This window comes from Ruditapes philippinarum, unplaced genomic scaffold, assembly GCF_026571515.1.
Source record: "Ruditapes philippinarum isolate M1 unplaced genomic scaffold, ASM2657151v2 ctg3098_1_1_1_1, whole genome shotgun sequence".
NCBI lineage: Eukaryota > Metazoa > Mollusca > Bivalvia > Venerida > Veneridae > Ruditapes > Ruditapes philippinarum.
Genome location: NW_026863435.1, coordinates 5,748 through 21,985, shown reverse-complemented (window position 1 = coordinate 21,985; position 16,238 = coordinate 5,748). Strand labels below are relative to the sequence as shown.

The window sequence follows — 16,238 nt, the reverse complement described above, 5'->3', positions numbered from 1 at the left end:
GTCCATGATAATTGATGAAACACTGCCCATGATAATTGGTACTAATTAATGAACTTTGTCATAGCTTATACATTTGTGATACAGAAAGTGCTAACACACAGTCTCAATTACATAAACAACAATTTTGATAAAATACCAAAGAAACCAGTCTTTTGTCCTAATCTTTTTCATCCAATGAACAAGATGACTCACAGTCTCTTTCCAATGTACTGTCTTACAAAGCATTTATTCTAATGTTGTGTCCTATTTGGACAAATAGCATGCACATACAAAAAGAGAGACTATGACTAAGCCAGTTTGAGGCTTATAAGTAAAAATTAAATACTTTAAACAGCTACACATAATGCAGTCAGTTTTTTTTTCTTTTAAGTTCTGTTGGAAATTATAAGGGACCAACTATAGCTGTTTAAATATTTTTTGAAAAAATTACCTACATTTTGTATGTGCTATGAGTTGTTTATCCAGAAAGAGGCCACATTTACTGCTTAATTAAAGACTGCTGAAGACAGTTCATGGGAAAAGGATGGTCAGAAATTTTAAAATATAAAAATTGGACAAAAAAGTTGGGCAAAGATCAATATTTATTCTGCTTTAAGTAAATGCTTAAGATTGTCTTACATTTGTGAAGTACTTAATAGAATGAGGATAATAATATTAAATCAATGATTTAAACAGATTGAAGGAGGATGTAGGACAGACTGTAGATTTTTAAATTGTTAATTTTTTTTCTTATTCATGTAATAGTGTTCAACTGACTTAGTCTTTCAAAGGCCTGCTAAGAACAGTTTATCTAGGTACATACAAAACTTATGTTAAATGTAAGTTTCTACAGACAAATAGGAAATAGGCAATGAGAAATTTTTTAAGTCTTGTCATTGGACTAAGAAAATAGGGCAAAGTCTAAAACTTAGTACAAATCACATCATAGCTAGTAAAGTTATCAAATGGAAACATTGTACATTTTAGTGTAAATTAGTCAAAGAGGTTTTACAAGGTTTTCAATCCACAAAGGTTTCTCACTATTCTTCCTATTTCTATACTACCATCCTGAAAGGTGGACATTATACTATTATTACCAAAAAATAACCTTTATGATAAGTGGCAATTAATAATGAAGCCAGGCAATGTTACTATAAACGTAAACAATTATACTACCCTGCAGTCTATATAAAATTATCAACCTAATAATATATTACTTTTTTTTTTTCTTCCTTGTGTAAAAATAATTTTCCTTTTACTGAAATAAATTTTATAAAATAAACATTTTAAAAACTAAGACGTTGTTAAGAAATTGACACCAGCTCTATTAAGTTGATTTTTTGCCCTCTTTTATTGAGGGAAAAATTACAGGGGAGCCTCTGCCTTGACCTTTTTTAGTTTTTATGCACAAATTTATTTTGACCCAAGCGAAAGTTTAATAGGATACAAAACATTATTAGTGCTGCCCCCCCCCCCCCTCTCCTCCCAGTAACCTGTATAGGGAATGTATCTTATTAATCTAAAGGTTATTTGTTTGTTAAACAAATTATCCCCAACATGTTGTAGGTAGTAAACTGTTCATTTGTTTGATAATTAAGCTTTGTTAAGAATTTGCTTTCAATATAAATGGTTATTATTTTTTATGGTTTCAAACCTTATTTCTATCTTAATAAAAAACTTGGCATTATTTTGTTTTGCTTCCATCAAAATTGAAAATAATAAATTTCTGGCTTTGAATGCAAAGTGTTAAAGTAAAAGCAAGTTTTAAAGTATGGTATCGGAAGCATAAATATGTTTCTGTTTACAGATGCAATTGAATATACTTGTAAAATAGAACATATAAATTCCAAATAACAAACACTTTGATAAATTATATAGTTACATAAGTTAATTTTCTCGTTTATATAAAGCAGACAAGCTTAATTTAAATGTTCAGATTTTTAAGTTTTGATGTTTGTATGCTGGAACTTATTGTTACCATATAAACACTTGTTAAAAGTTTGGTAACAACCTGTCATTTAACTATATAGAGCTGCACAAAAAATGTCTTAAATTTGACTAATTTAAGGGCTGAAACTCTTGGGTTACTAGTTCAATAATTATAGAAACTAAAGCTACTGTGTATAAATCTCATCCCAAAAAATAATTGTGTTAGCGTTTAAAACTTTTTGACATACACTTATGATATGAGCACTGTATAAAACTTCAAGTTAAGGTCATAATAGTCTAATATAGAAACAATTTATTAACGTATTATTCAAAAGAACATTTGCATAGTCTTTGGTGGCTTGTTTTCATCAAAAGTTAAAGACTAGTGTATAAAGGGACATGTAGTACTTTATATTAACCAAGTCAAGGGCAGCAACTCTGGTAGTACAGGTCATATCATGCAAAGCATATTCAGCCAAGTAACATTTGTGCAAAGTGCATTTACTTAAGGGCCAGCAGATGCTACATGATTTTCTTAACATAATAATATGTATGAATGCATTGTATACACACAGGCAAATTTATAAAACCCCTTACATAAAAAAGAAATCAGGTTTATTTCCTTTCCTTAACATATTTTCAGTATAAAGCCACAACTTGTATTCACAAGTAAGTAAAATTAGATTTCAAAATCTAAATAACCAATTAATTGAAAAGCATGTTAGTTTTTGAGCTTTGCACAATTAAATATACATGTATAAATTCCTAATAAATGAATATATGCTTCATTACATCATAACAAATAAAAATAAATGATGTAACATAATGTACTAACGAAACAATGACATTGATGTGCTGTCATAATGAAATGTGTTACATGGACACATCAAAATAACATGACATAATGGAACGCAACACAACAAAACAAAGACATGATGATAATGTCTCACATAAGAGACAATGTCTCAATGAAATGATGATATATACCTCACTGGTATGATGATATAATATTTCACTGGTATGATGATATAATGCCATACTGGTATGATGATATAATACCTTACTGGTATAATGCTATATAACCTCACTTGTATGATGATATAATACTTCACTGGTATGATGATATATATCCTCACTGGTATAATGATATATAACCTCACTGGTATGATGACATTATAACTCAATGATATGATAATATAATGTCTCACTGGTATGATGATATAATACCTCACTGGTATGATGATAAATAACCTCACTGGTATGATGATAAATAACCTTACTGGTATGATGACATTATAACTCAATGGTATGATAATATAATGTCTCACTGGTATGATGATATATAACCTCACTGATATGATGATATAATATTTCACTGGTATGATGATATATAACCTAACTGGTATATGATGATATATATAACCTCACTAGTATGGTGATATATAACCTCAATGGTAAGATCATACATAACATCACTGGTATGATGATATAATACCCCACTGGTATGATAATATATAACCTCACTGGTGTGATGATATAATACCTCACTGGTATGATGATATAATACCTCACTGGTATGATGATATAATACCTCACTGGTATAATGATTTAATACCTCATTGGTATGATGATATAATACCTCACTGGTATGATGATATAATACCTCACTGGTATGATGATTTAATACCTCATTGGTATGATGATATAATACCTCATTGGTATGATGATATAATACCTCACTGGTATAATGATTTAATACCTCATTGGTATGATGATATAATACCTCATTGGTATGATGATATAATACCTCACTGGTATGATGATATAATACCTCATTGGTATGATGATATAATACCTCACTGGTATGATGATTTAATACCTCATTGGTATGATGATATAATACCTCATTGGTATGATGATATAATACCTCACTGGTATAATGATTTAATACCTCATTTGTATGATGATATAATATTTTACTGGTAATAATATAATGCCTCACTGGTATGATGATATAAACCTCACTGGTATGATGATATAAACTTAACATATAATATCCGACTGGTTTGATATATAACCTAACATGTGTGATGATATATAACCTCACTGGTATGATGATATATAACCTCACTGGTATGATGATATATAACCTCACTGGTATGATGATATAATACCTCACTGGTATAATAATATATTGTCTCACTGGTATGATGATATATAACCTCACTGGTATGATGATATATAACCTCACTGGTATGATGATATAATACCTCACTGGTATGATGATATAATACCTCACTGGTATGATGATAATATAACCTCACTGGTATGATGATATAATACCTAACTGGTATGAGGATATATAACCTCACTGGTGTGATGATATAATACCTCACTAGTATGGTGATATAATACATCACTGGTATGATGATATATAACCTCACTGGGATGATGATATAATACCTCACAGGAATGATGATATAAAGTCATGTTGATGATATAATTATAAAATGACAAAATCAAACTGACAAATCAATTTGAGAACTGATAATATTCCTACAATCTTAAATTCTTTTCAAATTATGCATAAAAAATTCATTATTAGGGTAGTCACATTTGCTGTTCAGGTATTGAGAATGAAAATTTTTATATATTGTAACACTGACATTATCAAACTACTAAAATTTATCTAAGACTTAAATATTTCCCCAACTTACTGAAAAGCATGAAAGAAAGCTAATATCAAATGAAATATGAAGAAAAAATTAAATAAATGTGCACTACAAAATGTGCATGACAAATAATTATAAAAGTCACTTCAAACTCTCAGTCAAATAAATAATCTATAAAATTCTCAGACTTAAAAAAAACCATGGTAAAAAATTAAAACATGTAACATGAAATCAAATAACAAATCAAATGGTAAAATGAAGATAGCTTTATTAAAAGCCATTTAAAAAAGTTTTTTTTTAATGTTCTGACAAAATAATGTCAAGGAATTTGCCTTACAGTTATATTTGTGTGTGTAAAAGAATTGGCCATTAGCCCATCATTAAAAATATTGAGATTTGCAGTTGTGCTACCTACTCTTACTTAAATTTTCCACTCCCACTCCCTTATATCCCCATATACAGAAAAACAAAGTCAGTAGCTTACTGCAGATGAATATTCTTTTAATAATGGCCTTAAATATTTTGAGGCATTTCTTGGTAATAATTGGCATGGCAAGCAAAATTAAATATTTTACATGTATATAAAGTGTGCAGAATTTGAAAATAGTCCAATTAAGTAAGGAAATCAATTTATGTAAAATGTAGTTTTAAGGTGATTTCATTTGTTCACAAAAAATTACTCCTAACAAATTTTCTACATATAATAATGTTTCAAGCAATTAAAAACTCACATGATCTAAAAATAGTAACATGCAAAAATTAACAAAAAAACTCTCACTCTAAGACTATTTGACCTTAACCTTGGTTTAAGAACCCGATAAAATGCATATACAACACCAGTTAAATTATCAGCAAATTTTAACACTACAAAATAATGATAAACTAGATTAAACTTTAGTATTTACACTCTTGTTTCTTAATTCATTTGTTCATTCAATCAATAACATTTTTTTTTCTTTTAAAATCTGATTTCAACTCAGTACCTAATATTAAAACAACCAAATGATCTCTTAACCACACAAGGTTACTTTGTAGCATTAATCTTTAATATTACATCTTTTTTTAAACAATTTTGCTAGCAGAATGAGTTATTTTGTTTAAAATCAAAGACCCATGCAGCAAAATATGTAATTTTGAAAAATTTTAATTTGTTTATAAATCACAAATATAATGTCAGTCATCAACTCTAAAAGATAGAACAATGTGCACATCAAAACGGAAATTATTTGTTTTCAAATCACAAAGAACTATTTGTGTATGAATTATATATAAACTGTGGTTAACATACATAAAACAATTTTGTTTTTTTTTAATTGCAAACAAACTATTTCTATAGATTACAGAATGAACAACTAATTTTTCTTGTTTAGACCACAGATGAACTAGATGTGTGTAAAATAGACATTTGAACTATTTGTGTTTAAATTACATACAGATAAACTAGAGTGCAAATACACAGATTCTGTTTTCAATATAAAAGAACAGTAAAGTGTCTAAAAAAAAACAGAAACCAAAAACTGATACCTTTTGAAGCTGCATGGATAGGGTAAAAACAATAACAAATGTTTCAACACAAATGCAGGCATGATTTTTGTATAAATTTAATTCATGCAGTAGCACAATATTTAAGAATTTAAACATTTGAACCGCGTCATGACAAAACCAACATAGTGCGTTTGCGACCAGCATGGATCCAGATCAGCCTGCCCATCCGTGCAGTCTGATCAGGATCCATGCTGTTCGCTATCAGTTTCTCTACTTGCTATAGCAATGTGGCCATACCACGTGACTTTTCGGGTACGGAACACGCCAATTTTTCACCCGATTCAGGTATGTTTTTTATTTACAACTTATTTATTACTCAACCGATTTTGATCAGATAAGGCGCAGAGTACCCGTAATTATATCAGCTATCCACGGTATATCAAAATTCTGAAAACCCCTGAATGGTTTTTGAGAACATTCGAGTACAGTTTTCTTTTCATAGCCTGGGCCGAGGGGAACGGTACACACTCATTTGGCATAACAGGCGATTTCTAGCCTATGTGATTTTAAATAGGACAATTACATGGAGGTTGTAAATTTCAAGCGTGATCTCTTGAAATATAGTGCACAAATACATATAAACATTAAAAGTAAGCATTATGATACATTGCAAAACAGGTCCCTGGGTTCTCGTTTAAATTAATAAAATGTATAACTATGAAGAAAATCACTCACATTATAATTGAAATTAAATTTTAATATATTTTATTTTAGAATTATTACAAAGACAGAAATTGTGTGTGTACCGTATCTTTTGAAATAACAAGTGTGTTCCGTATCATTTCAACATAACTTTATGAAAATATGCTAAAACATCACTGCATTCACTCGATACATTGGACATAGTAAATATATTAGATTTAACATTTATTTTTCTATGAACTAGTGTCAAAAAACATGACTTGCTAGAAATTGCTTGTTATGACAAATGAGTGTGTACCGTTCCCCTCGGCCCAGGCTATGAAAAGAAAACTGTACTCGAATGTTCTCAAAAAGCATTCAGGGTTTTTCAGAATTTTGATATACCGCGGATAGCTGATATAATTACGGGTACTCTGCGCCTTATCTGATCAAAATCGGTTGAGTAATAAATAAGTTGTGAATAAAAAACATACCTGAATCGGGTGAAAAATCAGCGTGTTCCGTACCCGAAAAGTCACGTGGTATGGCCACATTGTATAGGGTTTGTAAGTGAACAGCATGGATCCTCAGATCAGACTGCGCGGATGCGCAGGCTGGTCTGGATCCATGCTGGTCGCAAACCCATTATGTTGGTTTTGTCATGACGTGGCTCATTTAATTATTCTCTCTTATCGCAAACTTATCAAATATTTTATCTTATTTTACATTCTATCTTACAGAAAAAGTTTTTTTTATTTTATCTGTTGTCAAACATTTACAAAAATACAAAGACACATTATATGTAATGAAATATATGAAAAGAATATTCAAATAAAAATAATAAGTAAAACAAAACAGAAAATGTTTAATAAAAAGCTGTTTTTGTCAATCAATATGTGATAATAGCATAAATAAAGAGTGTTTCACAATTTGCAGAACAGACATAACGATTTGGCCCATTCATTTCTGAGTTTCATCCATTTAAATTACTTCTGATTTTAATTGAGAAATTACTCTTGTTTAGTTCATGGATTTAAAGAATCAATAAGCAAAAAAGAGCAACCAATAATACAAAGTGTGGGCAGGCTTGGTGACAGAGGCCTGTCTTCCAGTAAACTGTACACAAAGGAAATCTCACAGCAAACTTCAAGAAGATTTTATTACAAGATCAATTAACGTTAATTATTCAAGATAGGAGACCTGATTACAATAAATACATGAACATTATAATTAAGTAAGGCTCAATCAGACAGACAGACATATACACAGACATCAAACATTCCACAAAGGGTATAATGATATATGTAAGCCAAATTGGAATTTACTACAAATCATATTTGTTAGTATGAGGCAAATATTACATGGAAAAAGATATCAGAATTATATCTATGGTTATATAATTGTGTAAATATGGCATCATTGATTTTCAAAAAATATCTTGGTATAAGCAGACTATGTACAGACTACAGGTCAGTTAGTTTTAATGTGCGTTCTTTTGCTGTCAGTGAAAATGGTACATAAAAACTTGACATTTTTCTACTGAAAAACTGTGCCATTAAGCTGAAATTTACACAATTGGAAAATAAATGCAATTCATACCTCTTATACAGTCCAGGAGGTAACCACATTATGGTCGGAAGTAAATACCAATTTGGGATACATATGTGAATTTCCTGCTATGATCCATTATTTTTATTACTATTATTATTATTATTATTATTTTTATTACACACTTAGCTCACTGTAAGCAAATGTACCATACAATTCACCTATAACACAAACATATCTTCTACATACGATACTGAATTATTTACTTTACAAAAATTATTTTGCTTAAATATTACAAGCAGTGTCAAAATAACTGTCAGCTTCCTATCCCAATTATTATCTAATTTCCAATATGACACTGGTTCTTATATTTCTTCTTCATCATAATGAATCTACAGTACCCACATCATAATAAATCATAATCAATCTGCTCTAAACATGTTATAACCAATCTACAGTTTGTACATCATAACCAATCTACAGTTTGTACATCATAACCAATCTACATCATAACCAATCTACAGTTTGTACATCCTAATCAATCTACATCATTACCAATCTAAATCATAACCAATCTACATCATTACCAATCTACATCATAACCAATCTACATCATAACCAATCTACATCATTATCAATCTACATCATAACCAATCTACAGTTTGTACATCCTAACCAATCTACATCATAACCAATCTACAGTTTGTATATCCTAACCAATCTACATCATAACCAATCTACAGTTTGTACATCCTAACCAATCTACATCATAACCAATCTACAGTTTGTACATTCTAACCAATCATTACAGTTTGTACATCATAACCAATCTACATCATAACCAATCTACAGTTTGTACATCCTAATCAATCTACATCATAACCAATCTACAGTTTGTACATCCTAACCAATCTACATCATAACCAATCTACAGTTTGTACATCCTAATCAATCTACATCATAACCAATCTACAGTTTGTATATCCTAACCAATCTACATCATAACCAATCTACCATTTGTACATCATAACCAATCTACATCATAACCAATCTACAGTTTGTACATCATAACCAATCTACATCATAACCAATCTACAGTTTGTACATCATATTATTAACCAATCTACATCATAACCAATCTACCATTTGTACATCATAACCAATCTACAGTTTGTACATCATAACCAATCTACATCATAACCAATCTACATCATAACCAATCTACATCATAACCAATCTACAGTTTGTACATCCTAACCAATCTACATCATAACCAATCTACCATTTGTACATCATAACCAATCTACTGTTTGTACATCATAACCAATCTACTGTTTGTACATCATATTATTAACCAATCTACATCATAACCAATCTACAGTTTGTACATCATAACCAATCTACCCATGATAACCAATATACCTTATCTAAATCATAACCAATCTACCCTATCTACATTATAACCAATCTACTTTATGTACATTATAACTAATTTACCCCCTATCCACATAAGTTATCCTATCTTCATCATATCCAATCTTTTTATTCTACATCATAACCAATCTATCCTGTCTACAGCAAAACATATCTACCCCATCTACATTATAACACAAATCTACCCTATCTAAATTATAGCCAATCAAAATATCCCCAAGAAATCAAGAACCTATAAAGTACATACAAGACCCTTATCCTTCATTCACAATTGTCATACAAAAATAAATAATACAAAAAAAAAGAACAATAGTTAAAGTTAGTACAACATAAAAACATCTAGAACTAGAACAAAAGGTTTAGATCACATCCCACATTCTTCCTGGGTCTTTTATATGCTATCATAGAATCATTTTGTCCAAATTATTCAAGAAAGGAATTAATTTTCTAGAGTTAAGGAATGAAATCTTTTCATTTATAAATGTCTGTTCAATAAATTACTTATGATGTTTTACAAAGTTATGGGACAGAAGATATTAGGGTTACTTTTTTGTGCATTTGCTTTCAGGCACAAGCTGGTGTCTATCATCGTAGAACCAGTGACCAATTATTCTTAAGCAAAGCAGCATAACTTACAAACACATATTAACTGTGACCTTGAACCCAGGGAGTCCAAATGCAATACCAAGCGCGGTCTTCATGTAACCTTGCTAAACACCAAGTTTGATTACAATATCTCATTCCTAACTTTAGTTATTGTCCGGAAACCATTTTTCTATTTTTAGTAATGGTGACCTTGACCTTGGCCCAAGGGGGGTCCAGATGCAATACCAACCGGGGTCTTCATATAAGCTTGCTATATACCAAGTTTGATTACAATATCTCATTCCTAATTTTAGTTATTGTCCGAAAACCATTTTTTATTTTCAGTAACTGTGACCTTGACCTTGGCCCCAGGGGGTCCAGATGCAATACCAACCGGGGTCTTCATATAAGCTTGCTATATACCAAGTTTGATTACAATATCTCATTCCTAACTTTAGTTATTGTCCGGAAACCATTTTTCTATTTTTAGTAATGGTGACCTTGACCTTGGCCCCAGGGGGTCCAGATGCAATACCAACCGGGGTCTTCATATGAGCTTGATGTACACCAAGTTTGATTACAATATTTCATTCCTAACTTTAGTTATTGTCTAGAAACCATTTTTCTATTTTTAGTAACGGTGACCTTGACCTTGGCCCCAGGGGGTCCAGAAGCAATACCAACCGGGGTCTTCATATAAGCTTTCTATATACCAAGTTTGATTACAATATCTCATTCCTAACTTTAGTTATTGTCTGGAAACCATTTTTCTATTTTTAGTAACGGTGACCTTGACCTTGGCCCCAGGGGGTCCAGATGCAATACTCACCGGGGTCTTCATATGAGCTTGATGTACACCAAGTTTGATTACAATATTTCATTCCTAACTTTAGTTATTGTCCGGAAACCATTTTTCTATTTTTAGTAACGGTGACCTTGACCTTGGCCCCAGGGGGTCAAGATGCAATACCAACCGGGGTCTTCATATCAGCTTTCTATATACCAAGTTTGATTACAATATCTCATTCCTAACTTTAGTTATTGTCCGGAAACCATTTTTCTATTTTTAGTAACGGTGACCTTGACCTTGGCCCCAGGGGGTCCAGATGCAATACCAACCGGGGTCTTCATATCAGCTTGCTATATACCAAGTTTGATTACAATATCTCATTCCTAACTTTAGTTATTGTCCGGAAACCATTTTTCTATTTTTAGTAACGGTGACCTTGACCTTGGCCCCAGGGGGTCCAAATGCAATACCAACCGGGGTTTCCACATAAGGTTGCTATATACCAAGTTTGATTACAATACCTCACTCCAAACTCTAGTTATCGTCTGGAAACCATGATGTGGACCGACCGACGGACCGACCGACCGACCAACCGACAAGCTGACTCCTATATACCCCCCCTAAACTTCGTTTGTGGGGGTATAATGAACTAAACATGATGCCACAATGAAAGGGGACATGATGATGATGTGTAATAAATGACCATGGCGATCATGATTATATATTAAAATATATATTAAAAGTTATTTACTGGTGTAATGTGAAGAATTCTTCTGTAAATGGGAGTAAATTCATCATATAATATAGAATGAAACCTTTTTTCCTGATTTAAAAAGAAGGGGGAAAACAACACTTAGTAATTACAGACAGGATAGTTAAGTATATTGGTGTAAGTAAACAATCTGAATGAGAGTGGACAACATGACTCCATTAGACACATAAACCCCTGATGATGTCTTCTTAGAAAATGTGGCAATTACAAAATATAACAGAGTGACAGAAAAACAATGAAAGATGTTATACCTTCATCACCTGTTGGAAACAATAAAAGAAAACACATACATAATAAACTTATTTACATAGCTTCATCAATTTTAACAACATCATAAAAACCAGACTTTAGTGGTGGAGAAATCAAAGCAGGGGCAATAACTCTGGTCAATCTGTCATGATATACTAAGTTGATTTAGTGTTTATTTTTGGCAAAAATATTCCATAAGTAATAATTTATCCAGAGTAACTTCAACTGATAGAGTGTTCCCTGCGGGTTATTATTTCATTAAATAATCCCTTCATATACTTTAAAGGTAATGAAATTTATAACGCTTAAAGCTCTATATTTTCAAGAGGTTTTTACTAAAATCATGGACCAGACATAAAGATTGAAGGTAGAGATATAATACAGATCAGTGTTTATATCTAACTTATGTGATAATATTGCACAGGATGATTTTACAATATGTTAAATATATATTAATTAAATGTTACCCTTGTAAAAATACATCATCAAATAAAAATACATGTATATTTGTGTAAAACAATGTGTTTCAAGTGCAATGGTCCTATAAGATGTTGCAATCTGTATATGTCTTAATGTGTTACCTTCGGTAAATAAAGTTATTATTATTATTATTATTATTATCATTATTATACCAGTGTACATGTACATGTATCATTTTGATTTAAATTCATCATTTTGATCTGATTTTTTCACACTGTAAAATCAGAAATATATTCTTCAGCCATTAAATAAAACACTTCAATAACAATAACTGAGATAAAGAAAAGAATACAAAAGTTATTGTAACCCTGAAAATATCATCTATTAATGCATTATTCTTCTCAAAATCAGAAAGCTTTCTTGAAAAAATCCATCAATATCCTGATTTAAAATGTAAAGAATTTGTCCTTAATTAAAATACTTTTCTATTTGTAAAGGTGAAATTTGAGAATTTTTAGGTTTTTTTTTTTTTTATAGTTTTCATTAACAATTACCAACATATTATAGGAATAAATAGGTTATACATGAATTTGAACATATAGATATTACTTACCAAGTCACTAACAAGGATGGCAGATTTCCGCGACGGAGGTTTTATTTCAGGCATGCTGTCTATGGAAGTGTAGAATTCATTGCGCTCAGGAAATCTACAAATGGAATTTTAAAAAAAAATCAAGATCATTTTTATAAAATTTTCATTTAATAGCTTTTTAAAGATTAGAAATACATGACTTTTTATTACAAGAGTTCTTTCATTTCTTAAAGCAACATTTTCTTCAGCAAATGTATAATGAACATAATAAAACATTAATTACTAAACCAACAAAATGATTAAGTCACATCAAGCATTTAATACATATTTGAAAAGCACCAAATTAACATTCAAGATGATTGTTTTACTTCACTTGTATAATTAAAAGATCCAAAAAGATTAAAAGATTTTTTTACATTGTATCTTCCAACATATTTCTTTTGTTAATACATTTATAATCTTAAGTGAGGTTTTCTTTTTGCAGTTTCAAAGATAGTTTCACAGGTTTGGCTGGAAGCCGGATATAAGATGACTATATATACAAAACGTAGTTCAGTTATTGTATGACCTACTTTGATTTTTGCTTGCCCACATGTAACTTACTCAAATGATTCATCATCACTTCTTTCAATATTCACCTACCTTAAGAATGATGTCATATTTGTTAACTAACAATTTCCTTTCCAACAATAGCATAAAAGACTATATAACCATATTATTCATACACAATTTGACCTACATGAATTGTCTAAGAGATATTGACTTACCAGCTGACAACCCTGTTTTGTATCTTTCAACTACCCCTTATTTATTCTTACTATTGCTGACAAATTGAATTATTTGAGCTTTATATATGAGCCGCGTCACTACAAAACCAACGTAATGGGTTTGCGACCAGCATGGATCCAGACCAGCCTGTGCATCCAAGCAGTATGATCAGGATCCATGCTGTTCGCTTAAAAACTCTATTACAATTAGAGAAACTGATAGCGAACAGTATGGATCCTGATCAGACTGCGCGAACGCGCAGGCTGGTCTGGATCCATGCTGGTCGCAAACGCATTATGTTGGTTTTGTTGTGACGCGGCTATGATATGACTTTGACGCTAAGGTTTAAAACAGTCTTCTAATTTTATCCTTTAACTTACCTAGTGTAAACTTTCTGATAAGTTCTGAAACTGTTCTATTACATGTCACTCTACAGTAAAGTCTTTCAACTTGATCTCAAAATTTGATTTTTGTTTTGAATGTGTTAAACTTAAGTGCATTTTTTGAGTCATCTAGAGGAAGGCAATCATCTTACATGTGTTCTTTGATTCTGCACCAACCAGTTTCAATCAGGGTTAAAGGGACTCCACTGAGTTTTTTGTTGTTGACATGACTGGACAGAAAATATTTTTTCAATATGTATGTATCATTTGATGAAGGTTAATGGACCAAAAACTGGTGTGCACATTTTCAGATCATTCCCTGATCACCCTGTTTTATAAGAATATTATCTTTTAGTGTGCAAAATGACCAAATTAAAAAGTGTTCCTGGGCTTTTCACTGAAATTGGGCTAAGAATCACACAAAAATCCATTTCAATTTAATTTTCAGTTTATTTCATTATCAACCTTTGCAGATTTTTTTCATTTTAAATGTCTGAATATTGTCCTCTATATATAGACATGGTTTTATATTTATTTAGTTTTTTTTCTGCTGTTTATGTAATTATATGCATACTGACATAATCAAATAAACTTGGAAACTTTGGCTTCTGTGATATTTTGATCTTCAATCAAACATATGCAATCAATTTAAGACTAACTTGTGACTGTAAGGTATGTAAAACAGGCACTCTACTTTCTAAGTTAACTTACCTTCCTTCATATATTTACATTCAAATACACTATGACAATGTAAAATAGAACAATGACCTTGAGCTTGACATTCAACTGTAATACATTCATAATATTTACTTTCCATAATTTTGTGTCCATTTACCTTGACCCTGAGTAATATTACCTTAACCCTGAGTAATATATCATTGGAACTACAAGTGCTTACATTCCATTATGATGCGTCCATGACCTTGAATATGGCCCTAAGTACAATTGTACAACATATATTCCCTCATGCTGTGTCCATGACATTAAAAACGACATTGAGTAGCATTACCTATAACAACTGTACAACTTACATCCATTATGATGTGTCAATGAACTTGAAAATGACCTTGATTAATAATACAAATTAAAAATGTGCAACTAACATGCTATTATGATGTGTCCATGACCTTCAAAATGACCTTGATTAGTAATACAAATTACAATTGTGCAACTTGCATGTTATTATGACGTGTCTATGACCTTGAATATGACCTTGAATAGTATTATATACAAATGTACCACTTACATTCCATTATGATGTGTCCATGAACTTAAATATGACCTTGAGTAGTATTACATTCCATTATGAGTGTCCATGACCTTTAATATGACCTTGAGTAGTATGACAAATTACACTTGAATTATACAACTTACATTCCATTATGATGTGTCCATGACCTTGTATCTTCAGGATGTGCACGTATCAAGTCACCATTTCTACCATCTACCAGTGTTCCAGTCTATACATAGAAAAAAAAATACCATTCATTACAACCTGTAACAATATTCTAACACAATAAACTATTTTGAATTTTTACAGTATGATATATATTCTATATTTTCATGGATTTCAAAATCAATATGACAAACTAACGCAGTAAACTGTGAAGAGTTTGGCTGAACTGGCCACATAGAATTGTGAGGACCTAAGTCTTGTTCTATACTGGCGGTTGGCAATTTAAGGGAATTGTAAATTATCATCTCAAACACTCAGAAATTAAAAAGCTCACTGTAACCAAATTACCATACAAACAAATAGAACAAAATGATAAATCATTGGATTGGCTTGTAAATGATGAAGACAAAAATAAATTCAACAAATTGAAGAAATAAATTTTCCTATTTCAAATATTTTCCAATAAAATATAATTAAACAGACACAATTTCAAAATACCATTTACCATGCAGTTGAAATACAATATAAAATAAATAGAATATTTTTTTTCCTGGC

At 30.9% G+C, this 16,238-nt stretch overlaps 1 protein-coding gene across 10 annotated transcripts in view; it reads right to left on the bottom strand.

Annotated features, from left to right (window-relative positions):
• The window catches only part of LOC132722105 (protein unc-13 homolog A-like), a gene marked incomplete at its 5' end in the record, with an annotated part of 72,586 nt that extends 56,840 nt beyond the window's left edge, over positions 1-15,746 (bottom strand). For all 10 annotated transcript variants that reach the window (XR_009624581.1, XR_009624579.1, XR_009624580.1 and 7 more), the window contains 2 exon segments: positions 13,158-13,251; positions 15,662-15,746. Coding sequence is in view for 7 of the 10 variants with exons in the window: in XM_060706536.1 (XP_060562519.1) it covers positions 13,158-13,251; positions 15,662-15,746 (179 nt within the window).
• Positions 15,747-16,238: the final 492 nt, after the last annotated feature.